Consider the following 26,670-nt stretch of genomic DNA (forward strand, 5'->3'; position numbering starts at 1 on the left):
CACGCGGGATACGTCCCCGCCGCGCGCCAACCCGCCGGGCAAGAGGGTCGCTGCACGTGCGGCACGGCTCGTCCGTGCTGCTTGCCGTCTCGACCCCCAACAGCCAGAGCGCCTTGTCTCCCGGCGCCCGAGTAACCCCGCCGCGGCGCGACGCTCGCGCCATCTCTCGCACCGCGCTTGTACCACTCCAACCGCCGCGGGCGCCAGGCCACGCGGCGGGCGAAGCCGCCCTGCAGGAGACGAGCCATGCGGGAAAACTAGATCTCAGGGGAGGCGTGAGAGTCACGCATCCCCACAACATGTACTACAGAAAAAAAGTGCTGCCTCAAATAGAGAATGTTCCACGCTCAGCACGCTCTGCCCCACTATTTCAAAAGCATCGAATCTTGACTATCACGAACATTCGATGTAAAAAATCAGCGTTAGTTATATGCAGTCAAATATTCATCATTTTTCTTTGAAAAATACGTGCATAAAGAACACCCGTACAGCCTCCGGCATGCCACTTACAACAAAGAAAACATTCACACTAACTACGGTTCACAAGAATTATCATACCAGATTCCTGACTTCTTGAATAACCACAAGAAAGTTATGACCGTTGTTATAGACAGCGTCTCAGGGCAAGCATTTAAAAAGAGCATAAGCAGTTACCTTCTTGGCACACTATTTAGAAATGTTTTTTTTTTTGGCTCTCGGTGTGATAAGTGAGGATTAAATGTTTGGTTTGTTGTTGAGTTTTGTTTTTATTGTTCCTGTTTCATTGCTTTGGTCGATTTTTCGTGTACTTCATGTCACAAATGTCATTCGTTCTTAGTTGCGCATTTCTCGCGATACTGAATACTCTTGTTTCAAATGTTTTCATTGTGATGCATTGTTGCCATTGCTTTCCAGTGATTTATAATTCAAAGTTTTGTCGACAGGCTATGCAGCAATTATTACAGTGATGTTGGGTGAGCTGTTTGGGGAGGGGGGGCAAGGGGGTTGACACTCTGTCAGGCATTAATTCCCTTTGTCTGCCTCCTAGGCAACTGTTTTCTGATGCTTAAATAAAATACTTTGACTTGACTTCGTGTGTCCCAAGTAGCTCAAATACAATAGGTTTGTATACCTTATACGTAATATCGCCTGTGGCAAACAATACATTTATGATCTTGATTTGGATTACTCCAAATGGCCAACATTATTACTGCGATGAACGTTCTTAGAATGCTTCACACACTTTCCGGTGTCTGTCTGTCTGTCTGTCTGTCTGTCTGTCTGTCTGTCTGTCTGTCTGTCTGTCTGTCTGTCTGTCTGTCTGTCTGTCCGTCCGTCCGTCCGTCCGTCTGTCTGTCTGTCTGTCTGTCTGTCTGTCTGTCTGTCTGTCTGTCTGTCTGTCCGTCCGTCCGTCCGTCGGACCAACACTGGTGACTGAGTATGTGACATTGGCTACACATGTACCGTTCTTCAACAATCCTCTTTCACACTAACTTGGGTCACTGGGTACGTGCGCCACTGGGTTGGTGGAACTCTTCAAGAACGAAAAAGAAATAAAAACATACAAGAAATGTATCGGATGCAGGGCGGAACCGAATGCACGTCATATGCGTTCAGACAATCTTGCCAGAATATATATTCACACGCCACGCACGGACTTCGCGGCAGTCCATTAGACACCATGGATTGTTCAGGAACCTTGCGGCATACACGCCTCATTCATAACGCGTCTCTGCGGCGGCAGTACGGTGTGTTGCCACACGGCTTCGCTGCTAATCACATTAACGTCGACATTCATCGTGAGTTGGGTTCTGCCGGAATTCATTGCACCAGAAATCGAAATGCACGCTAGACTAGTTGACGATGTTCTGCTGATCAATTTTGCAACTGACCAGTTTTGAGCACCTAGTGCAACTTACGAATCGAACCCAGCGACGGTTTTTGAGGCGCATCAACTTGGAAGGAGTTGTAAAACTGAAAAAAAAAGAACAATATAGGGTGTATCCGCTTAATTTATTACTAGAGCAGCTGAGCATGCTTCTCAGGACGCACTTAAATGGAAAACAAATGCACTTCGTCGCGCACTTCATGGCACCGCGTATCAGGAAACTAGTGTCCTCAGAATTCGTCCCAAGTTGGATATAACTTGCGAACTCCCCGCATACAATTCGTACATTGCGATGTGCGGTAACATAAATGAGTGAATGAATGAATGAACTTTCTTCCCCTCTTAAGAGAGGGGAGGGGTCGGGGGGAGAGAGGGAGGCCTAAGTACTCCAGTCCCAGCAGGCGTCCGTCACCACATTATGTGGCCAGAAGTCCGTCTCTTCCGGATGATCTCTTACGGAGTCATGTCGATGCTGTCGACGACGCCGTCCTGAGTGATGGCTGCTGCAGCTGCTACCGCCGACGCACGCTGCCGGCGTAGCGCGGCAGGGGCACGGAGGTTCGGATGTTTCGAATAATTGGCGATGAACTGAAGATGACTGGTCCGATTTACGCTGAATAGGTGTCGTTCGGCAGCGGGTCACTTAATGCACCTGTGGCCAAAAAATCACAGGAGTCGAGGCAAAAATTTGGACACAGCACACGAAAGAAGACGGAGCCGATGCATCATGCAACCACAGCGTTCCACAGCGAAGAAGAAAAACCGGCAACATAAAATATTCCGGTCACAAGTAACAGGCATTATAATAAAATTCTAAATAACGTTGAAAAAAAAAAGACGCCTCATATAACGCACGTTTAAAAACTTACTTTCAGTAATTTGCCATAACCTTCTGGATATCGCCTGTCATAAAAGTTGGTCAGAGACTCGGTCAGAGACTCGGTCACTTACATTACACGATAATAGAAGTCTCGAATTGAATCTCTGCTGCAGTCAGACAAGGCTGGTCGGCGTCCTCCACGAGCCGAGGATGTCAGGTATTGGTCTTCATCTTCAGGGCATTCGCCCCACTTCCCATTATCTTTTTTAGCTCCTATCCTGTAGAGGAAAATATGATCAATAAGTTTTCTTGCCTAATTGTTTACTAAGCTTCGCAAAGCGTTCAAACAGTTCAGAGAAGCTGAACGACGTTAAGGAAAACAATGCCAACGCCAAACGCGCCTTACAACCCGCAACGAATCTGCTCGGCAGCGGCCAAAGAGTTTGACAGAAGGAACAAGAAGGAAGTGTGTCTGTGCTTTCAAAGAAGGCGCCAAGATCGTAAGATGTGAAGTTGGTGTAGTGCACACGCTGTCATTAACCTGTGGCCGTATCTACCTAGGCCAGAGCGGCCGGTGTGTTAATACCGGTCTAAAGGAGCAACGGCAATCACTTGACAAAGATAACCACTCACACTTAGCCAACCATTGCCAAAAGCTGCCCTTGTAAGCCTGTATTTTGTCGTACTACGATTTTGTTTTCTCGTGAAAACAAACAAACACGCGCAATAACCGAGGTGTTTCGTATAAAAAAAGAAGCGTGCCGATAGTGCGTAAGTGAGCGATGTGACCATCTGACAAGGAATTGGCCTTTTAGAAAGCCACGTGATCTTTTTTAGAATGTGTACAAGGTCTGCGTTCTTGTACATATCTTTACATACTTTTTTAGTTTAAAAAATTCTGAATGATCTAGTACATGCTCGATTTAGTTAGCCTGGGTGTAACTTCTTTTCCAAAAATAAACTGAATTGCGAGACAGTGCTTGCATTTTACTTTTGCCTTGTGTCTCGTGCGTTGTGCGCACTGCAGTTTCGTAATGAAAAGCTACAAACTTTCCCAACGTTCAATACTTTTACAACCAGAAGTAATATTGGACAACTTCACTATCTCTGTGTTGCACCAAAACAGACGGTGATTTACTTTTTTATCTTATACTCAAGTGTTGCTTTTTGCCTTTGAAAATAAAATAGAACAAAAAAGAGAGCATTTCCGGTTTGTCGTTGACTCACAGAAGCGCCACTTGAAGGGCTGTGAGGCGTACTCCGTTGAAGGTGGCTCCATCATCGTGAATGAGTCCCACTGAAGCGTTCCCGAAACAGATGGATCGGGGAGAAGATAGTCCTGCACGAATAACACTTTCCTGTTAGCAGAAGCAGTTATAAACTTCGTTGATATTAACGTAAGAAGTATGTTTGTCGTTCGGGGGCTTGCTAAATGTAGGAGAAAATTTATCGACTCATAGGATGCGATGCAAGCGAAGTATTTTTAAATGTGCCGAATTGCTAAGCATTTGTGAGCAACTAATTGTTGCTAATCGCAGAGATATTGCAGGGAGGCCCACCGTAAAATAAAAAAAAATCAAAATTGATAAAAAAATTATGGGATTTGATGGGCCGAAACCACGATCTGATTATGAGGCATACCGCAGTGGGGGATTCCTGAAACTTAGACCACCTAGGGTTCTTTAACGTGCACCTGAATCAAAGTACACGGGTGTTTTAGCAATTCTCACTTATTGAAATGCGGCCGCCGCGGACGTGGATTCGATCCCGCGACCTCGTGTTTAACAGCCCATCTCATTGCCCCTAAGCAACCACGGCGGGTGCGGACCGAAAAATTGATATTGCAATAGCTGAAAAGAAGCATTGTATTTGTTGTTGTAGGAGGCTAGGGAAGGTACTTATTTTATTTATGAGGCTTTGCGCCCGGCTTCTGTATTTTCTTATGTCAGAAGTTCTGTTAACATTAGCGTATTCTAGAAATAATAGGCACATTATTCATTATGTTTACATTAAAATAATTTGGCGACGAAATTGAACTAGTAAAGAATGACTCTCAAGCTCGCCGTGTTACCAGATACGCGAGAAATCTCGTGGGGAAGATGGACTGGGCATTTCGCGATTCCGGTTCGTGCTTCGTTGAAACAATTGGGGGCGCTGCCGCCGCGAAGAGTGACGGAAGGTGGCGTGGTGGCAGCGCGTTCTCAATTTCCTGCTTGCCGGACACCGAGTTTCACGTGATCAATACATTCTACTTTGGCGAAGCGCACATATGTTTTTCTGCCCTCTGAAGGCGCATGCGCCGCATTGCGCCACGAACGAGCGATGCAAGACATCTTATACACCAGGAACCTGTACGCACCAGAGCGCTTCCTGAGAACACGTGACTGTCAATAGTCATAGCGGACAAATTAGCAGATGCGTCCAAGCAGTGGCAGAGTTCTTACGGCCGTAAAGCTTCGTGAATTAAGTTTAACCCTTGCACCGAAAACATACCATTTAAAAAAATAAGTGACAGCGTCGCGATCGGCAGCACAACTTTTGCCGTGCAAAACAACGTATGCATAAAATGAAAATATTATATGAAGCAATTACGACCTTTGATATGTACAAGCAAAACCTAGATCACACAGACGCAAAAAGCGCTGGTAGAGTAAGAGTGCGCTACTATTAATACGAAGTACTACATAAGGATGGAGTTTATGTGAAGAAAGTGATTTTATAGTTTCTCACCGTACCACTCTCCGGTCATCCATGATTCTCTGATCTGCAGCTTCTTCCTGCGCTCAGCGACATGATGCATTTGTAAAGCACTGTCTTATTCAGACCACGAGAACATTGTTAACAAAACACTGATGATGAAAGATGGTGGCTTTCTGAGTGCTTAAGTTTAACGCCGCGCGCGTCGCGTGACAGGCGTTGTTCAGATTCTACGCTGGCTCCACGGACTCCCTTAGCAGGAGCGTTGCCCAATCCGGAGTCTCGGTGGCTCCTGCCATATCTCGATGCTTAGCTCTTTGTACATCGGACGTAACACGTGTCGTAAATTCTGTGCGTTGAGTAAAGAACACTAGCAGCACACAGTGTACTTAGGCATACGTAACTATAATGAAGCGTAAGGTGTTGAGTAATGTGCAAAGCTCACGAACAATGGTAGCTTTCCTAGTATACGTTATGGGAGAGCTGCACTCTGAGTCATCCTTTTGGGGCATCCACCATGCAGCTCTGCCAACTTGTGTGAAGAGAGTTCACTGTCTCGGGGGTTGCCACTGTGCAAGGCGTGACGGTTAACGGTACGGCTGATCAACGGAAGCTGTGGATTTCACTGTAGCGGTTTTTCGGCAATGTTCCATGTGGTTACGCTCGTCAATGCCCGGCGGCCGAAATCGCTAGCACCGTGAGAAAGTTCAGCTAGGCCTAGGTGTGGACTCGTGTGGCTATAATGATGCCGATTTCTGGTGTGAAAAGTCGGGATGTTGCAATGCCTGGACATCGCGGAAACCAAGTGTCGTCTTTATTGCGATTATCTTCGGTGTTATTCCTACGTTTTTTTTCAAATATTATTTTTGATTTTATTATTTCTTTCTATGCTTGTTTCTTTTATTTTGCAGTATGCTTAAAAATAAATGTATTAGTCGAGCTGGTTAGTTAGAGCTGGATGTATTAGTCGAGCTGCAAGATAAAATATGTGTCATCGCGTGAATACTACGAGTTTTGTGACCCAAAACGAGGGCATGACCTAATACTTCGTTCAGAAAAGTTCGACCTATGCTTTGTCGTCAAAATGACTTTCATTTCAAGTTGTAAGGTTGTTGTGTCGTAAGTGTCCTAACTTGTAATTTTTTTTTCACAAAGGCGCCTCACCCGCCAAATGCGGTAATTAGAGCCTAGTTGGTCTTTCAAGTAGCTCTAAATAAAAGGTACTGACACCAGAGCGATGACACGCAGCGATAACTTATAACTGTTTATTTTGAGAGTCATGCATGTTTTTAAATCGACCTCTTGCGCATGTCAGCTGGGGCGTGTCATCATGTCATGGCGCACACGTCCATTAATTAAAGCCATTTTTTTCAAATAGAGGGAAGCAGTGCAAGCACTTTTTCTGCCAAATTGAGAGCATTAGCTGTTTCGATTAACTCACGTGTTGATTGATCTCTGGCTTTGAAAACGGCACTGTACTGGTGAAACATTGGTGATCACCCTCACTTGTTACGATGAAACACCAGTGACCAACCGGAATGTTTCCTTATGTTTGTGTATTTCTGTAGCTGGTCATTCGGGCAACGTTGTTCAGGCTACGCTATTTCGTCGAGTTTGCCCTATGTAAAATCTGCCACAGGACAACAGAATTCTGTAGACAACACATGTCTCAGATAAAAGGGACTTATTTTTGTTCTTTTGTTTTTTGCACTGCTGTTCACGAGTGTAATTTTGGGTTGGCCATCTGGCCAGCTTATTTGTTGCCGAAAAGGCAACTTGTATATTTGAGCGCCGCGCAATGTTTTTTTCAATTTCTACGATAGCTTTTGAATGTAAGGAACCACAGCATTTTTTTTCTATTTAATTTCGGAGTACCTTGCTTTTGGGTCATGACTTCGTAAGAATTCATCATTAAGGGAATCAGCAAACTGTTAGAGTACCCAGGCTGAGTCAGGTTGACGCCCCGTTTGCTGAGGTTGTTCTCGATAAAATGATGGCGAGATTTCCGCCGAATGTTTTGAAAACACAGATTAACGATGGCTTGCTGGACGAGTTTCGAATTCGATGATTGATAGGCACAACAGTTGTTTACTAAAACAAGGCTCGTAATTTCAACGAGCATGGTGGTCGCTAAAGCTCAGACGTACTCCCAGAAATCACAGACTTCGTTCTACAGGAAGTTGCTGCGTCATCTGTAGCGGCATAAGTCACCATTCAACAACTTTGTTAACTTTTTGGACGACTAAACTTTTCTGTGGAACAACCAATAAGGAAATCGGCAACGTACAGAAACAATCTATTTACATTAGTTCCTTCCAGTATCGCAGATGACGTGTTGTGTAACACAGAGAAATATAGATACTTCGAACATGTGCGAACAAACGACCGAATGTACACACCAGTCCTTTGAAGATACGGGCTTTTATTCCACTTGACGAAAATGAATTTAATTTTTTTTTGTCAGTACCCTAAGGGCCCCAGCTAGCGTTAACTGCGGTGATAATTACAACCTTGCGTGACAACCTGAGAGTGACAAGGTTATATTTACACTCGTGAGAAAAAGTATACGGACCGCAGGGTTGCCAAAAAAATAGAATTTGTTAGTAAATAACACGCACAAACGGAAACTGACGAGTACACTAAAGGATTCGTTATGCCATGTTTGGACTGCAGTATTTCATTCCAAGTTGCATTCCCAGAAAGTGGTCTAAATGAGTTTTCTCGCGCAATCCTTGGTCCGTATACTTTTGCTCACAAATGTACGCTGTCCAGTTAATAAAAAATTTGCATAAATCGACAAGCCAATTAGATTTGATTATTTACCTGGCGTCAAGCGGTTTCGCATGCTTTAAACAATTTTCGTATTGGTTTCGGGATGAAACGTGAACGTCTAGGCATATATGATAGGGCATCCTGATGTCGCTTCCCAGCCAAAGGTAATATTATAGTCTAAAAAAAAAAAAAACTAGCTTTGATTTTCCAATTAGTCCTAGCATTTACCTTAGGCGACCAAAGTCATTAAGCTGTGAGCAGACTCCAGCTGGTTTAGCGCTCTTTCAGAGGTGAAGAGCAGGTGCCCTGCGTTTTTGTGCGTGGAGCTTCCTTGTAATTCTTAGGTTGTCACCGACTACAGTAAGCTCGGCAAAGCTTAAAGGGGCCCTGCAACACTCTTAGTGCGCGGTAAATAAATTACCTTAGAAGAGAGAGAATGCTTCCGTGAGCCCCTGAGCCGCGTATTACTCAAATCCATGCAGTAAGGAACTCATAATGCCTCTGTGAAGATCGGTCATGCTTTCCTACGGCTCTGTCAAACCCCCGCCATCTAAACTGCACATAATATGGCACCGTGACACCCTCATGCGACTATTCGCTAAATGTGTCAAACGACACGCGAAATATTGACGTTATCGACAGCCACAAAAGTTTATGCAGCGTCAGCAGTGTTCGTGGTATTCGACGCATTAAAAAAAAAAAGATTACGAAACGCCAATCCGTTCAGAGTTCAATGGCCGTCTTCTGTTCGAGATGGGCCGCCTCCTCCACAGCGCAATATCGTGGCATCGGTGAAGCTTCGTTGACTTCTGTCAAAGTGCACGTCACCGCGTTCCGGTGCGTCTTTCGCTATTTTGTGTAAAAAACAGGCATACGTAGGCTCACTCGCGAACACGGCGTTTGTTGTTTTTCGTAGCTTTGGAAATTGTGCGAGAAAAAAAAAAAAGAAGTGCACTGCACCGGTTACTGCAAGACGAAGCTTCAGTAAACCCTGTTATGTGGCAGCCTCTGAGTTTATAATGTCATGGGTGTCAAAATAGGAAGTAGTGGCATCTACGTGAAAGTCTAAAAAGCAAAATTAATCTGCGCACCATTCGGTGGGCGGAGCGCCGCTGTCACCGCAGTCCTGCACGACATGGATCAAAAGTGCTGCAGGGCCATTTTAAAGCAGCGGAACCTTTCTCGCTGGCTGTTCGGAGCTTTGCCAGTGTCAATGTTCTCTTCTGGAACAACTCATCACTGCCAGAACCACCATGATCGCCTACGGGTGGATATCTGTCCGGTCACTTAACATTGGCCCGTCCTTCGCAATAAGAAAAAGCTGACTGCGGCAGTATAATTATGGCTGGGCGGCTTTTCAGTCAAAACCACGCAGTTCACTAAAGCGAGTTGCCGTAGTACTGCTTAACATACTAACACACAACTCAGCGCCAAGTGCAACTACAGTATCAGCGACGCTTAATATTTATCTGTGGGTCACAGTGCCTTCTTCCGGTATCTTGATGTTACACGTATCATTTTAGCTTCTTGTGTGGTCGCCTCACTGAACTCCAGTTCAGTGATGAAGGATTAGTGGAAGGGCCAGGCTCATCTACCCTATGCGCTCTGAGTCTCCTTCGTTAATGCCACTGTCCGGGATTAGAATTCTTCACGCACGCACTTTTGCTATCGTTTTTCCGAATGATGGGTGAGGCTGGCAGAAGTTATATTGCAAGGTACAGCAGAAGCATTGTCCTTTGAATGGTGCCTGCATCACCGTGTACTTACCCTGTCGCAAGAAACACTATGTCGACGTCGCGTTTCAGTGTTTCATTCCAGGTCATTATTGCGCCCAGCTTGTCCAGTGTGTCATTCGCTTGTAGTTTATCTGTTCCATTTATAATAGTGCTATTAATTATGTCTTCCTCCTGGTTGAAAAAAAGAAAGCAAATGAGTGATTGGCAGCGGAATATATACAGTTAAACCTCGATATAGCGAAGTAGGTAAAATCGCCAATTTGCTTCGTTATATCGAAATTTCGTTGTATAGAAATTTGACCGTTTATGCAGATAAGTACAGTCGCCGATTGATTTCTTTTACCCGCAAACTTGCCGCTGAATTTCCCAAATGATCGGTCATTCGAAAAAAAAAAAAGCAGATTTGAATGAGAAAAGAATTCATTTTGATGATCTTGGGAATCGGCGACGAACGATACGGTTTCTTGCCACGTCGACGATAGATAGTGCGGTACGAATTAAGCGAAGCCAGCACTGGGACGACGCTATCATGAAAAGCGCCGGCAGTGGGGAGCGAATGCTTCGTCTGCCTCTCGCTCCAACGGGTCACCGAAAACTCGAGATTACGCGACCTTCAATGCTAAACGTGCGGGAAGACAGCTTACGTGATGCGACACAGTCTCGGCAGGCCCACTATTTGCACATGCAGTAGATTACTTCTAAAGCAAGGTGCGTGGCTGCATATGCGCTCAATCACGCGAAGAGCCATGCTTAGCCACGGCCGAGACCAGTGACAGAAATCGCGACGCGCGCCACCTCAAAGCCCCTCCCGCCCCGCCCCTCGCGCGAGCTTGGCCCAGTTACGGCGAGGTGCCTCCCCTCACCCTCTTTTCCTTTGCTCGCGCGGGGAGCCGGCATTCGTGCGTGAAGCCACCATCTTTCTTCCTCATCTTCGAACACTTTCGCTTCCACCTAACGCGCAAGGTGCGCGGGACGCGATAGGATCTTATCGCACTTGGACTTCATACGGGACATGATACAGCTTGACTTCGGTGGTCGCTCCTGTCGCGCCGCGCGCGGTTTGATAGGTGCGTTTGCAAGCAGCCGCTCGTAATTCAATTATTTAACCATCTGCGTCCGCGGAAGTTTCCATTTGCTGTCTCGGCATGCTTTTGCTGCGGAAGCGAAATTTTATTACATTGAAATCGCGTACAAGGACACTTCGTTGTATTGCGATTCTAATTACATGGTGTTCTATGGACAAGAGGTTATAAAGAGTTCAATACTTCGTTATATGGAACATTTCGTCATATGGAAGTTGATTAAATCGAGGTTTAACTCTGTTTGCTATATGTTCTCACCTGAAGTTTCGATGATCCGACAAGAGTGAGGCGGATCTTGGGGTCATCGTGTAGCTTGAAGTACTCCTGGGCCTGAAAATTTAACGCAGTGGTTGTGTTAAGCAGTTGAATGATTTAATTGTGCGTTTGACTGTAACCATAACTATTATACGAAGCAGGGCTATTCGCTGCAACAATTCGTAGCACTCAGGCATAAAAACAAGCGAAAAACAAGCAAAAGCAATTGTTACGTTGAAGGTGGCTAGAATGTCGCTGAATGTGGCATTATGATACAACCTAACGGCTTCATCGAGGTGCCACCTATGGGACCATTTCTATTTTTATTTAGTTGTAAAGAAGACATAGTCACGCATTAGGGTGCCGCGACTTATTCTAACAACATCCGTTGCCATTATGTTCGCCAGTTCTTGTAGCTAAATTTGTTGTATTCATCATACATCCCTCTCAGTAGAAGTGAAAACTGCGCGAGTGAGTATATGTTGAGCATGGTACAAAATAGTGTGAACGACAACGCACAAAATTATGGGGTTTTACATGCCAAAACCACGGTCTGATTACGAGGCACTCCGTGGTGAGAACTCTGGACCACTTGAGGTTCTTTAACGGGCACCTAAATCTAAGTACACAGGTGTTTTCGCCTCCGTCGAAATGCGGCGGCCGTGGCCGGGATTCGATCCCACGACCTCGTGCTTAGCAGCCCAACACCATAGCCACTAAGAAACCACGCAGGGTCGACACAGAGCACAGTGAATGAAGGACGCGAAAGGCGAACACTGACGTTGGCCTTTGTTTTCGTACGTTGGGAATCGCATCATAATAGAACACGAGGAACGAAACGTCACTATTTTCTCATGCGTGCAAGCTTTTACGGGAATGTTAAAGCGGAGCTTAGAAGGGCCTTAGGTATACTGTTACCAATTAACCGATGTGTAAGTTCTCATACACGAGTTGTCCGAATGCGTCAGCCTCTAGTAGGAAGACCTGTCGGATTAACCACTGCGGTTGGTTCGCGGATGATTTCAAGGGGTTTCAAAGCGATTTACGGTAAAGAATACATACTTAGGAAGTCCATCTCGTATACAGCGCTCATTTAGCAGAAACGTTGTTTATAGCTCGCGCATGTTGTTTCTTGGAAAATGTTGTGCAATGTGTGGTGCACGATGCCGCAGATAAATTGGGCGAACTAGAAATGACTTGGAACATCGCATAAAATTATCATCGCTAATTATTGTATTTTTGCTTTTAGTTTTAGTAATTATCAAACTTATATCAGGGAAGTTTTTCATTAGGCAAGTCTTCAGCTTATGTCTTTTTCCGAGACGGTGTTTATGACTGCACTATCTGTACCTTCTACCAATTGCAACGAATGCTCTGTCCGGCAATGGCAGGTGGGATGGCCGTCACCTCTGAAGAGTGACACACCGAGGAGTGAGAGATAGAAAGAGGTGAAAGTTTGATACAGAAGTTGTGGTAATTTGGTCAAACATTGTCCGAATCGTCAACACACGGGGCCCCTTGATTTTTACTGGAATACCACAAGCAGAAGTTGTCGACACGGCGTCAACAATCACAATCACGCAGATCACTAATCGGGACGCGCATAAACTTTGCCAGCGATACGGCAACACATTAGATACCAGTGCGGGAACAGAACGAATGAAGTCACCATAGCCCTTTCGTAAAGTTACATGCTTGCGGCCAGCGTTTGTTAAGTTGATCCAAAGTTTGGGCAAGGTTTTAGCTAGAATGCACTAGATGATGCGGATAGGCTAGGAAAAATTCCGGCGGAGATTCGCAATGTGGGGAAATGTATCAGCATAAAACTTCATAACTTCTAGCTGAGGGTACACGTGCTCCGCCAAGTCTCTCTGATACAGTACTGCTTCAGAAACGTAGTAAAATAAATACACGCGCATCGTTCAGATAACATGGCCAAGTCACGAAGAAGTACGAGATCTAATGAAATAATTCATACAAAGCCAATGTATATACGCTCCCACATTGGAGAGTATCGATATTTACTTGTGAATATCTGAACTCAAGAAGTTTTTTGTCTGGAAAGTGAACTTCAAAGCGTGAAACTTTTCAAACCAAAGCTTTCGATGCCGCTTCGCCCGGTTTGAGCCTGTCCGAATGTCTTGCTCGTTTGGGACCTCGTCAACAAAAGATCCAAGGATACGTAAGCGATTTTTATTAGTTGTGAATGCAAACTCAATATTGTTCCACTGAACGTCTATGAGCGGTCCTTCGAGTTACAAACTTCTTGCGAGCAAGCGAGCGTGTTGAGACGCTAGACACGTTTTGAGGCACAGTTAGAACGCAGGCGAGAGTTTGCGCGGACAAGAAACGCGCGGATTACACAGGCTTTCGAGAGCGAGAGCAAGGGTGGCGTGGCGTCGCGGTGATGCCCTCTCCTCTCACGCAAAACGTGGCGCGCCAGCAGTTGTTCGCCCGCTCTGCTCCGCCGAGGTGTGCACGTGACGTGACGTCGCAGCCAATGGGAATTTAGGTGTCGTTTAGCTGCTACAGAACCCGGATTTTTCACTCGATGAGGCATGTGAGGCTTTCGTATCAAAAAGAGATCTGTCTGATGGTTTTGTGCGAAGCAGGGTCACCCAGCGCAATAGTTGGATGTGTTTTCTATTTAGGCTGCATACTTTCTTTCTTTATTGACGGAGTAGAGAAGCACAACTAAACAGGGTAAACAGTTAAATAACGTCTACAAAACCTTAGTCGATCTGAGGCGCTATAACGTAAAGCTATTCCAAACTTTTCTGTTCATATTCTGCAACCAGCCCTCCACGATCGGTCAAAAAATTTTCGGGCCACTCCCACTTCGCCAGTATTTGACGCGGTGTCACGAAAACCGCAACAACCCCCATCTAATATGTTATATGCACACTGTTTCTTCATGATTAGCCGCGACGAAGGAAAAATAATAATTTCTTATTAGGGGTATTTTTTGCCATTAGCCGTCTGCTATTCGTCAAGCCTTTCAAGGCTGGTCCCACTTCACTTGTCTGCTATACTTGTCTATACTGTACTTGCTTCACTTGTCTGCTCACTTGTTCACTTGTCTGTCATAAAATCGCGAAAACTCATCGCGTCAAAGTGACATGTACGTGTTAAAGACGCATAATCCGACGAACAAAATCGAATATTTTCTGACTAGCAGGGCGCTGTCGCGTTCCGAAAGGAATAGAAGGTGGCTGCTCGCCGATATTTCTGACAACTCGGAGCTGTCGGCGAGCATGGATTTAGCTGCCTATAACAATTCACGTTTTTCGTTTAGCTTGGCAGTATAACGTTGCTGAACCCTTTCGGCCCATATACGACATTTCTGCGCGAACTCTTCCTTGCTGAGGTTTCGTTTTTGCGGCATTTCTAACCTTGCATTGCACGCCACTGCGATTTTCGACCAGCTACCGCGAGGTAAGTAAGAGGAAGCGGACCAATCGCATACGCCGGCGCTACCCTCCTCATCAGCGTACCTACTTTTACTGGGCTGACACGGCCCCAGCGGGCATACGTATAAAGGCAATATTAAGTAAAAGCAGTACTATTGTCAGGACCATTTCATTGAAGCTAGGAATTTCCTCCATCATGAGGCTGTTCGGCCGCAAGTAGAAAAGTCGCAAAACGAGTACCTTTATGAAGTTATCGCTCGTGGCCTGTACAATAGACCTAAGCGAAATAATTGGCAACATTTCAAGCATATTTAATTTATCGAACGGCAGACAAACTTGGCCCGCGTAACAATTCGAAAATATGGCGGGTGGCTTAACGAAGAAACCTCTGTTGCTTACCGCTCTTGTGAGTACAGTGAAATAGGCGTCGAAGCTGCCGTTCACTTTGAAGAGGGCTCGCTCCGAAAATGCCTTGTCATAAACGAAGTGTAGTCCTAAATGTATAACTTCGTCTGAAACAGCGAGAAGTTCACATTGCTTTGAAGTAGGTAAAATTCTGGTCAAGCATTTCAACATGCATTTATGCTTTCACAGATCTCAAGATTTTATGTGTAGCAAGAAGTGGACATGTTGAATCAGAAAGCAGGTGTCGATTGAAAAAATGAAGATGTAAGGGGGGATGTAAGTAATGGTGTGATATATTTTTCCTTCTCAAGAAAGGCGCGCATGTCCGGCTGAGGGGAGCTCTGATGATCTTCCTGAACATAGGAATTAATATGTCAGGAATGTTAAGGGTGCCTGATCGGGCAAGATGGTGATCCATTATCGTCACTTTGCAGCGCCTCAGGAAGGCTAAACGAGGACTAAGAGAAGGACGAGTGATGTGGCTAATTGGGCCCTTAGGCGACGCAGATGCGTGTCAACTCTACCAAATTCTACAGCCAAGCTATTTATGACTAGGGTTCTGTGTACTTTTGTTCTGCGTGTGCAAAAGCCGTGGGCCGATGCCGGAGATCGGATACCGCAGATCCCGGAGACGGTGCAATACCTCGCCGACCCGCAGTGGAGGTGACAACAAAGCGAGGCTTCAAGCATTCCGCCAACTTGCAAAAATAAGTTTAATATAGTGTGTCCAAATAGAACCCGTATCAGATATTAAGCTCATGAGAACAGATACTGCACCTTGAGCCGCGTCGGCCACGTCTACGTTCGCACCGCGCTCTCTTTGTCGGCGTTCCAAGCGCTTGCGTGTCTACTTTCCTTCTCCTCTCCCATGGTGGCGGTCCCCTCGTCGACGCCAATGTATATAAATATCACGGTAAATGAGTTCGTACATTTGTTCAAGAGGCTGTCTCACCTCCGTGTCGTGTGCTAAGCAGCTTCGCTCGTCGTGCACCTTCACAGAGTGGAATGACCCGCGATTTTTCACAAACATTACTAATTTGGGCTGGCTTTACGACTTTACGAATGTTGCGTCAAGCTTTACGAAATGTCTGTTTGCGAGCGAGTTTACCTCGTTTAACCTACGCACCACGTATAAGACGGTGTTGCCCTATATCGTTGGAAACCTGCTGAAAGTGAACGGAAACAAGCGGGTACTTGCTTGAAGGAATTTCGTTCAGAGAAGTTCTCGAAGCAGGCGAACTAGGCAGCACTAAAGTCGCTGAAAAACGTCGCTGTGATCTAGAAACGGCGTGTTGACTGTCACATTATCTTTAATAAAAGTGAGCATGTACTTCTTTAAAAGTTCAGCCTCAGGGAAAGCTTTAAATGCGAATCATTTCTTTGACCCCTTCTCAGAGGCAAGGTCGAACGTGAGGTCGTCCAAGGACACATAGTGTGTCGCCGATGCGCATGCATCCTCATGTGCTCGTTCGCACGCTGCTATTGGCTTGGGGCCTTCTTGCGCCACTCACCGGGAAGTGGGTGTGCACGTCATAAATAGACGTCACTCGGTTGCGGTAGCTGCGCTACGTTGCGCATATATCCCTGTACCTGCATTTACGACAATGGGCACTCGAAAGCATAAAGCGGAAGACGAGCGTAAGGGTGCAATGGCTCTGCGGAAAGTAAAGAAGTATGTGATGCATACTGACGTGGCGATGCAGGAGGTGGAGCGACAGGTTCACGAGATACGCGTTGCCGTGGAGCGCGAGCAAAAAAATAAAGGAAGCGACGTGAAGCTGAAGAACAGGGGCACGCCATGCGAGCGGCAGCTAAACAGGCCGCCGAGACCAAGCCACACCGATTGGATAGACCGGCAGTTGGGCGGACGCAGGCGCGCACTCTCAAAAGCACATTGTTAAAGACTAATTTGGCCTGGCGTGTGGTGTTTGCGATGGCCTCTGGTTCCGATCGTACTTCGTGAGTGTGTCACAGGCCGCGCTTGTAGCGATCCTCGAGCGAGCGCTGGCTCAGGACGACGCGTGTTCGCTTGACCATGTGCAGGAGAGAAATGCTTGGCATTTCTTGGATGGCTCCTACTAAAATGTTTTTATTTTAATGCGTGCTAAAGTTTGCCAGTGCGACCTCTGAGGCTACGCTGCTAAAGGATCCAAGCGACGGGTTCAGCTTTCGGTGAAGTTGGGAGCTGTTTTATCTGATTTCTGCTGTCACAGCGCTTCTCATTGTGGGAATATTAGGGCCTCTCGATTACTGCGTTGTTTTGGGCGCCATGCACGTCAAAGATGTTTTTTCCTTCATTTTTTCTTTATTTTTGCAGCGATGTGGTTAGTGCGACTATAGGGCTTACATACCCACGAATTTTGTACCTTGCCCCTTCGACAGTCTGTCGAGTTTCGCCCCAACACACTAGCGTATTTCAATGAACAGCAACTTCAAAAATCATATTTCGAGAGTCTGGTTTCAACGAGGTTGTCAGAAACATGAAGAGGGTACTTCCTTGTAATAGCATACGCATTTATGACACTTAGTCGGCACTTCGTGAGGTGTCATGGCAATGTTTTGGTCTTGACGGAAACTTCTATAAAGCAACAGAAGTTACACGAGTGTCGTAAAAGCGTGTGTTATGAGAAGGAAGTACCCTCTCGACGTTGCTAATTGGAACTCGTTGAAACTTCACCGTTCTTTCGAAACAGATTTAAAAAAAGACAGATATTTACCTTTGAGTTGTGCAAGTGTATTGCGCTGAAGTTCAACACATTTTGGAAGGCGCACGGCCGAAAATCATTTGACATGAAAAGCGGCCCCGTCATGTACACAACTCTCTCTCATCTCATCTCAATGTTCAACCGTGTTGTAACTAAATCGTTAAGATTTTTTGGAACATCCACGTCTTCGTTTCTGCTTCGTATCCTGGCCTCCTAATGCTCATAGCCCGTCTACGCCGGTCGACTACCATTTATTAAAGACGGACTGCTATATATGAGGAACGAGAATCCAGCGCCCTAACAGGCGTTCTATGAAACACTACAACGTTTCCACGCTTCCTTGGGAGGACCAAACTAAGGAATGAATTCATATTAAGGGAAACGGAGCCCATATTATGGACGACGTGTTTGGTTTATTCATCTGTTCGGAAAATTATTACTCAATACTCTTTCTTTTTGCGAATTTTAATGCGTTATACGAGGCGTGTAGCTGGTTTTTCCGACTCGTCAGTGAACTAGGCTAAGCACGTTGTTCATATTTCGTCCAAGTAAAAAAGAAGCTTGTTGTGAGGTCGAGAGATAAATGCTTAATCTGTGGATGTTAATTTGTAGAAAATTACTTATTCATGCGCTCCACTATCTTATACTACCTTTATAAGCGATATTTCTCATGGTAGTAAAGCAACTATACATGACGCCGAGTTCCTGTTTGGTGCAAGTGGGGGCATAGAAAGTGTAATGTGCAGTGGAATTTTCATGTTCTTTTTTCCATTTCCTAATTTCCTGAGTCATAAGAGGTTTCTAGTTTGTTTACCTAGTGTCATTGGTAAAATGAAGTCACCTTTTTTATATGTGGCGAAAATAAGGGACACCTTATGGGTAATGTGTAAGTAGAATGTAACGTGTGTCGATTAATTTCTGCGTTTGCAATAAACTACGTATGCAAGCATTTCGGAGCGTTATAACTGCGTTTTACGAAACAGCGTAGATTTTAACCCGTCTGCCGGGGGGGCATAGTTATCTAAGGTCAAATTCAGCAATAGTAGTGCGATGATATAGCCAGTGTTATCGCATGGTCAAATGTGTTTGGATGAATTACGGCCTTTGTAAAGATTTATGTATAAGGGATCAAAAGCGTTTGTGCAGGTAAGGTTTTCAACGGGCAATTCACATGCGATTAATGTTTTAAAGTATGCGGTGTACTTACAGGTAACAAAACTTTTTCTTGCAACTTCGCGAAACCTAGGCTCGCAGTTTTGTTGTGGTTCTGGGAGGCCGCACATGTCTGCTGTCTTTCTTTTTCTAATGCTGTTTATAATTGCCCTTTCAGTGCAACTTGGAAAGGTGTGTATTCTTTAATTAAGTTAGCATTTATGGTTAACGCTACTTTTTTTCCTTTATTGGCCCATCTACTACAAAAGCATCTGGTACAGAATGTCAATTTACCTGCTACGAGATTTTGCTCTAAAACACTCATGCCTATTCCCAGCGCGTCTGTGAAGAAGTGCCAAACGGTTTTTATTGAATTTTTGTAGGCAAACACAAGTAACTGCCTGTTGCGTTTTTCATCTTGTTTGTTTGCTAAAGTAGCTCTCGGTGTGATGAAAGATTAGCTTTAAGTATAAGATTACCTTCGTGCTCTGGGCGTTCCCACCAATTTCTGGGAGTAGCATCTAGAAATGAAGCAAAATTTTTAATTTGTGACATAGGTTTAGGAAATGCAGTATATATGAGCTCACCAACGTAAGAAACGGTACTGTTCGGATAAAAGCCACTCGGTGCGTACAGTGAAATAAAAATATGAATGGGAAGAAACAAATTAGGACAACCCTTAAGGCTAATTGCTTCAAAATGTGATCTGTGGCAGTGCCTTAAACAAAACAAGAATAACAGCAACAACAGAAAAGTGCCCTACCCCGAAACCAAGCATCTATGAGTGAATCATATCAGCGTCATGTATACAGGGCGTTACAGCTATCTTAAGCCATGGTTTTAATTTATGCCGAAACACGCTGCGAAGACACGGACAAGCGCATGTTTTTGGCTATTGAGTGGAACAAGTTAAGCAGTTTTCTTTTGTATTCCGCTTAATTGCATATTTAGTCAAAGTTAACTAATTGACCAACCTCGCAAGTATAAACTGGAGGCTATGACTTCTAATAAGAACGTTGTAATGCGTTCTATAGAGCATCTGATTCAGCATCGTCGAAACTCCTACTTGTTAAGTGCTGAACTTTTTTTACGTCCTAAAAAAAGCCCGGGAAATGCGAAAAAAAAACGCGCGTTCCTGGAATAAGGGACCCTTCCACCTCGACTGACAAGTCACTGCTTCAAATAAAGGTTTCATTCTCTCTCTCACATTCGCAGCATAGCAGTCGGTAATAAGAACCATCGTGAAAAAGATTTATATATCGGAGCTTTTTTCGAGTCGAAGAGCTCAATGTCAAAAGAAAAGAAAGAAAAATATTTGATAACTTACACACACAAGTGAGGAATAAGAAGCCGATATACGTTGACTTCATCGTGGGTACAGTGGCATAAGTGCTTCTCCTGTCGCACGGAAGACAAAGTTGGTAGAAATTATAAATTTAAAAAAACGGGATCATGCCTGAAGGTTATTAGAATAATGTAGTGAAATGATGATTCAGAGTTCTTTTGCAAAAATAGGTAAGGAAAGGGGAGGGAGCGTACGACAGAACTACGAAAGCTTCACGCGCGATTCTTCATAGTGAGGTAGTCTTATTTTAAATTGTCTGGAAGTGTGATCGAACTTGACATCCTGCATATAACCTTTTGGAAAAGCTTCTGGAAAATAAACTTTTGGAATTATTTTTGCAAAAGCACACACCTAGTCTTCTTGCGCATTATGGGGACAAAAATATTCTATATTTTTATGCATATTGCCGAACGTAGTGTCCTTCAACGAGAAAATGAATGAGCTTTCTTCGCTAGATAACTAGCGCGAATTATGCGCGAGAAAACACCATGTGAAATAAGATAATTCTGATTACACTGCGAAAGCGAAATACTTACGTATTTATGAAAGCTCAATTATGGCGGTTTACCGCGTACGTTTAGAATGCGCAGTACTCTCGAGATGTCTGCTGATGTGCGAAAAGCCACGCACGTCATTTTCATTTATAGTGCTTCCTAAAGCCGCGCAACTGCGACTGGCATTTTAAAAAGACTTAGCAAATTCAAGACTCACCGTTTTGAAATTGTTTTTGCTATTTGATTTGCTGATAGTGGCCCTAACGTGGTTCAGCTGTCTTTCTCTCAGACATCGATCATAGGGCGTTCGCTGACTTTTGCTAGATAAAGGATGTCTAAGGGTAGACGTACCTGTCCACGTGCGAAAACATTTGACAGTGGATATCTTCAGTGAGAGACATTAAGCACGACATTATTACATCTGGCGCACCTGGTTGGACATTTGCATGGTCAGCCAAGTTTACCGAACAAAGAAGGACAAGCCTTAAATGCCTGTGACTGCAGTTGATGTTTCTGGTTAAGGCCTTAGCGTTCAGCTGTCGGGAAACTATCATCATAAGGCGAATAAGTACATTAAATACGAATGGCAAACTTCAGAAATTCCTTCGGATCCAAACTACAAGTATATGCTGCAATAAAAGCAGGCTGTCAAAGCGGGTGCGCCATCTCGGTAATGTTGAGAACGAAGTAGTTCTTGCTTCTTTTTGTGGTTTATTGGGAGTCGCCGTTCCAAATTCATATTTAAAAAAGGAGCTTAAAATGAGGTACAAAGCGCACTTGTATCCCGTCTCTTTTCGAATTGTCCCCTATTTTAAGCGCTTCTTTAGAGACGAACCTGTAACAACTCGGCCAGTTTGTTATGATTATTATCGGCTTCCATTCCTGTGGCAGCAGAAGTGGAGTCGGCAAAACGCCGAGTCGGCCTATTGGTTCGGCAGGAACCGGCCAGAGGAAGAGAAACTGCCCTCAACAAGTCCACAGCGAGTTCACTGTGTTCTATTTCTGCTTGAGCGATTATGCCTAGGGCGAAGAAACTTTTTAGAAAATCGTTCATCGGAGGGTGAGGAAAAAGAAAGACCGTCTGCTGACGATCTACGTCAAGTAAGTCAAACATCATCCCACAACAAAGGCCATTGGCACCGACAATTCTCTTCCTTTCTGACACACTTACGGACAATCTCAATTGCCTTAGTGGACAAGACAATCCCGCTTTCCTGGATGCGCATGTTGCAGACGATATTCAAGATACGAGAATGGATTTTAAAAAGAGTGCCCTGGCCAGCGGTGTCCACTACCGAAGCGCACTCGATGCTTTGACGAAGATAAAAATGGTGGATGGCATTAGTCTCCGCCATTATATTCCACAAGACAATGAAACCACCCTTGATCTTGCTTACAACAGTGACACATCGATAAGTGACAAATGGCTACCGATTTTAATCAAGCCAGCGATAGACTGTGTTGCCGCACTGGAAGTTTGGGGTCTTTGCAAATTTGGTTGTGCAAGGCTCGTCTTAAAAGGTGACTGCTTATTATTGCACGTAAGCGTAGGGAAAACACGGGGAGTGCGGGGTATGGAAATTCAAGACGATGAGCAAAACGAGAACAAGGTAAAAGCGGGAGCCAATGTTTCGACAAGTGGACTTGTCTTTTTCAAGGCGACATATGCTTTCCTCCGCTTGGTATACATAGGTAGGGTTCTTCTAAAAGGGAGAGGGGGTAAGGCGGGTGGGCGAGGCAACGACCGAGGGTAGCAGTGAGGGCGTAGAATTGAAAACAAAGTTGTGCTATTCAACGTCGGTAGAGGAATATGAGGTAGCGCCGTGGTGTAAGCCGGCCATGTTTTTTTTCGTAGTTGAGGCCTGGACGACGGCGACGGGGGGAGGGATTACTTGCTCTGCTGGAGGTCAATGAGCTATCGTGTCTCTGACAGAGAGAATAAAAGAAGCGACAGAAAATGGTGCTCATGAAAAAAAGGTACTAAAATGGAATAAATATAAAAAAAAACAAAAAAAGAAAGGGAGGATAGAAAAAAAAAGAACACTAAGAAACTCAACGAAAATTAACTGAGTGCTGTTACCTGTAGCTTGAAACTTAGCATAGCGAATACATTCTAAAGCTCCCTTTGAAACATTTGTGTCTATTGGTTGCATAAACGTTTGTTAAGGTAGGCCACTTCAGGCACGTGGTACGGCCTTATTTCGTCTCGAAGCGTCTTCGTTGCGGAATATATGAGAATCGGACGCATAAGTGCTGGTATTCAAGAGATTACGTACGCTTTCAGTCTTTCCCTAAATACGAAGAACTTGAAGCTGAAGTGCAACAACTACTTGCGATTCGCTGGAGGATGGAAAAAAATATGCAGGCGCACCAAATTCATCCACGATCTCAGAAAGGCAAGACGGACGCAAAAGAAGATCCTGCGCACAATCTCAAAGATGGAAACGATTCTCTGAGTCGTCAAAAATCATCGGAAGCGCTTGTCTCAGAAATGGAAAACAACCGTGCGCAGACTTCGTATTCATTTCAGATCTCTAGTTCTGCACCAAGACGGAGGAGAGATGGGGAAATAACTCACGTACTTTGCAAGCCTTGCAAGCTTGTATACCCCATGCGAGCGGCACGCCATTTGGCACTCCTGTGTCACAGGACTCCTGTACGGATGCAATGTCTTCTACGAAAGAACTTGCAGAGGTAGTCGTCAGAAGCTGACGACGTTACCGATGCAGTGCTCGGCGATTCAGGGCCGTAAGTACGACGCATGCCGCTTAACCGGTACGACGAGGCCGGGTGCGACGTCTTTTCCCATGTGAAGTGAAATGCAGTTGTTTCATTCCGCTTCTGAAGACTGGTAAATCCCCACTGGACTCGCCATGGTTGCTCATTGGCTATGGTGTTGGGCTGCTGAGCACGAGGTCGCGGGATCGAATCCCGGCCACAGCGGCCGCGTTTCGATGAGGGCGAAATGCGAAAACACCCGTGTGCTTAGATTTAGGTGCACGTTAAAGAACCCCAGGTGGTCGAAATTTCCGGAGTCCTCCACTGCGGCGTGCCTCATGATCAGGAAGTGCTTTTTTTTCACGTAAAACCCCATAATTTATTTTAATCTCCGTTGGATTTGCCATCGTACCGTCCCATCACTTTGGCAAGTTCGAGTGTTCATCGCTGTTTATCTCGTAATTATCACCCAGCAGCTGGAGTAGCATGTGAGGCGATCAGCCAGGCTAATACCTCCAGGATATCATTAAAGATTGCATACCTATCTCTAGATAAATCACTCTCTGGCCAGTTGCGTCGGAAAGACAACAGAAATGATGGTATCGATGCGCCTGGATAACCTGGAACTCTATACCGTTTACCCAGATCCTTACCTGCTTTCCAGTGTGGGCGCTCATACTCAGATAATGTGATTGATTAGGGAAAGTTCGTTTAGCATCAAAACGCCTGAAATGCCTATCCGCGACATTGCTGCTTCATATGAAAGGCGCCTACGACCGTTTTGTATCATGTTCGAAAGTTTTATATTTTTTTCCATCCTTCCGTTTCTCTCACCTTTCGCGCCCATTTCCTCTTCCCTGGTACAGGGAAGTCAACGAGACACATACTCTGGTTAAACGCTCTGTCTTGCCATACAGAATAAATGGACAGGGCCTAGGATGAAACACAACATTATTTACAACATTACAGTAATTATTTCGAACGCAGTCTATGGCGGACGCTGTTTGGTTTGGCTTGCCCTCTCTTTTTGTTACTTCGTCGTCTTTTCCTGCAGTCCGCGCTCTCGCGTGCTGCCTGTTGACTTCTACCTTCTTCTCTAGCTCTTCAGAGAAAAAAAAATATTCAATATCTTCCGCACTTGGAAAATTGTGCAGTTAGAGTCTGCTAATGCGAAGAAAGTTCAGTTGGGTACAGAAGCTGGACGGGTCAGTGTATTACTGAGCTGTTTGACAAACTTCGCCGAACAGGCTCTGATATTTCGATCACCTCCTCGATGTTCTTCTTGGATTATTCCGGTCTTCCATAGCTGTCGTGGGGCATTTTCTTTGCAAAGAAGCACGAGGTTGCCAGCTTTTATTTTATTTGAAGCTTGAACATTTGAATAGTGCGCTGAACGCCGGCTAAGTCGATACTCTCTCCTCCATCTTCTCGAAAAGCGCTCCAGTAACTGCTTGCGATTAAGCCACTTTCTTGTGACATTAGGTCGTGGCCTCGAAGTGGCGACATCTTCGTTGTGGCAGGGAACGCTTGTTCATCGTTTACCGAATATGAAATGAGCCGGCATAAGTATTTCTTATTCACCTGGTGACGTTGACAGGTAATACACCTGTCACACGGGCAAACTTAAGTGCACTTTGACCGAGTACTCTTCGGCGCTGCTGTCATTTGTGCGCTTCCACACGGGAACACTTTGTGACACTTTCTGCAGCGCGCACTTGTCGGCTAGAGTGCTTGGCAAACACACTTTGATGCCGTGAAGTTTGTGGCCTCGTTAGCAATGAGTAAAAAATAAGCAATATAGAAAGCAGACTGAGGATTACTTTTTAATACCATTTTTAATTGCTAACGTTACAAAGTAATAAAATGTGCCGCACTGCAAAAAAAGAAAAAGAAACAAGAAAAGAAGAAAAAAGAAAAAGAAAGGGAGCAGCAAGCTCTCGCTCTCGGGCTGTTTACGGTAACACCGGGTAATGGCCGCGCAGTCGTTTGGCGGAACGCGTCGTTTGGACTGGTACTGGTCAAATCTTGCTGCCTTGTCTTAGCTCGTGATGATTAATCTTGTTATTGATTATTGCAGTGAATTACTTCACTTGCCCTTAAGTTGATTGTAAACGCTATTTTTAACAATAACGAACTGTTGTTGTGCACGCATGTTTAAATTAACAAATATATGCTTCGCCTTCTGACTGCCGATCGACATCGCCACCAATTTGAAAGAACACTTTCTCGTGTAGCAGCGCGTCACCAGAGTGACACTCAGAGCTTTGAAGTGCACTTGCTGAAAGTGCACTTCAGTTTGCCCGTGCGACAAGGGCATAATTCTTAAGGCATGAGCTTTGCTTTGCCTAGGGTCTCCCGGAAGCTAGTCTTGACAGTTCTTATCAACGTCTTCCGGAAGCCGCCCCACCACGCCGCCATTTCTGCGGTGAACTTGCACTCTATTATTCTTCGAGAGCAATTGTCTTGGAGAGATCTGCTCTTGCCAAAGCGCCGTTTTCCTTTGATACTTTGTTGAATGCCTGCCCGTTTTCGGTATATTTAACGTAGGGCAAGCCACGACGCGATATAGATCACCAAAACGCGTAGAGAAAACTTTCTTCTGACAGACCTTTGGCTAATCCATGATCTAATGCTCTATTTAAGGCAGGTAACGCGCAAGAAAATGTGGACAACAAAAGGGATGACGACGTACAGAGCGCTACTTCCAGCTGAATTTATTTCGCAAGAAAACACCGTACGTAAGCATGCGAAGCAGGCGTGTGGCTCAGACCACGCGAAGCCGGCGCGAGGACCAGGTGGTTGATCCGCGGAGGAATGACCGTCAGCTAGGGCCTCCTGCTTAGTAAAAATAGTATCCTGTTTAAAGCGGCTCATCGTCATTACTGATTTTGCACGCCACAAGATTGGTGACTGCGGACAGCGGACATGGCTGACGACAACCGCAACGCTTGTCGTCAGCCGTGTCCACCGTCACGGATGACAGCACTCGAACAACCCCTGTGCCACAGCTCGAAGAGGCTGTTCTCTTCCTGAGGTTATCTCAGTACTGGCGAGCAGACACCCAACTCTGGATTGCTCAACTAAACAGCCAGTTCGCCATTGCTTGAGTCACATCGCAGACACAAAAATTCAGCCATCTCGTATCGTCGCTGCCGCCCGAGTTTGCCACCGAGCTTCCCGACTTGATCCTTCTACACCAAGGGACAGATCTT

At 45.2% G+C, this 26,670-nt stretch overlaps 1 protein-coding gene and 1 non-coding gene across 5 annotated transcripts in view; both read right to left on the minus strand.

Annotated features, from left to right (window-relative positions):
• LOC142560545 (uncharacterized) overlaps window positions 1-20,936 on the minus strand; it is an 81,997-nt gene extending 61,061 nt beyond the window's left edge. For 3 of the 4 annotated variants that reach the window (XM_075672727.1, XM_075672728.1, XM_075672726.1), the window contains exons 1-9: window positions 20,783-20,935; window positions 20,229-20,299; window positions 19,381-19,422; window positions 15,039-15,151; window positions 11,233-11,304; window positions 9,924-10,063; window positions 5,418-5,464; window positions 3,915-4,026; window positions 2,819-2,965 (exon numbers count right to left, since the gene is read on the minus strand). In XM_075672727.1, the coding sequence (XP_075528842.1) occupies window positions 2,819-2,965; window positions 3,915-4,026; window positions 5,418-5,464; window positions 9,924-10,063; window positions 11,233-11,304; window positions 15,039-15,151; window positions 19,381-19,422; window positions 20,229-20,271 (716 nt within the window). In that variant the 5' untranslated portion in view covers window positions 20,272-20,299; window positions 20,783-20,935. Of the gene's footprint in view, window positions 1-2,818; window positions 2,966-3,914; window positions 4,027-5,417; window positions 5,465-9,923; window positions 10,064-11,232; window positions 11,305-15,038; window positions 15,152-19,380; window positions 19,423-20,228; window positions 20,300-20,782 lie in introns of all 4 variants that reach the window. The other variant, XM_075672730.1, reaches the window with a different exon arrangement.
• On the minus strand, window positions 15,654-15,844 carry LOC142562610 (U2 spliceosomal RNA). The gene has a single exon (XR_012823944.1). It is a non-coding gene; the product is annotated as a U2 spliceosomal RNA (small nuclear RNA).
• Window positions 20,937-26,670: the final 5,734 nt, after the last annotated feature.

The sequence above is a fragment of the Dermacentor variabilis genome, chromosome 10 (genome assembly GCF_050947875.1).
Source record: "Dermacentor variabilis isolate Ectoservices chromosome 10, ASM5094787v1, whole genome shotgun sequence".
In the NCBI taxonomy this organism is placed as follows: Eukaryota; Metazoa; Arthropoda; class Arachnida; order Ixodida; family Ixodidae; genus Dermacentor; species Dermacentor variabilis.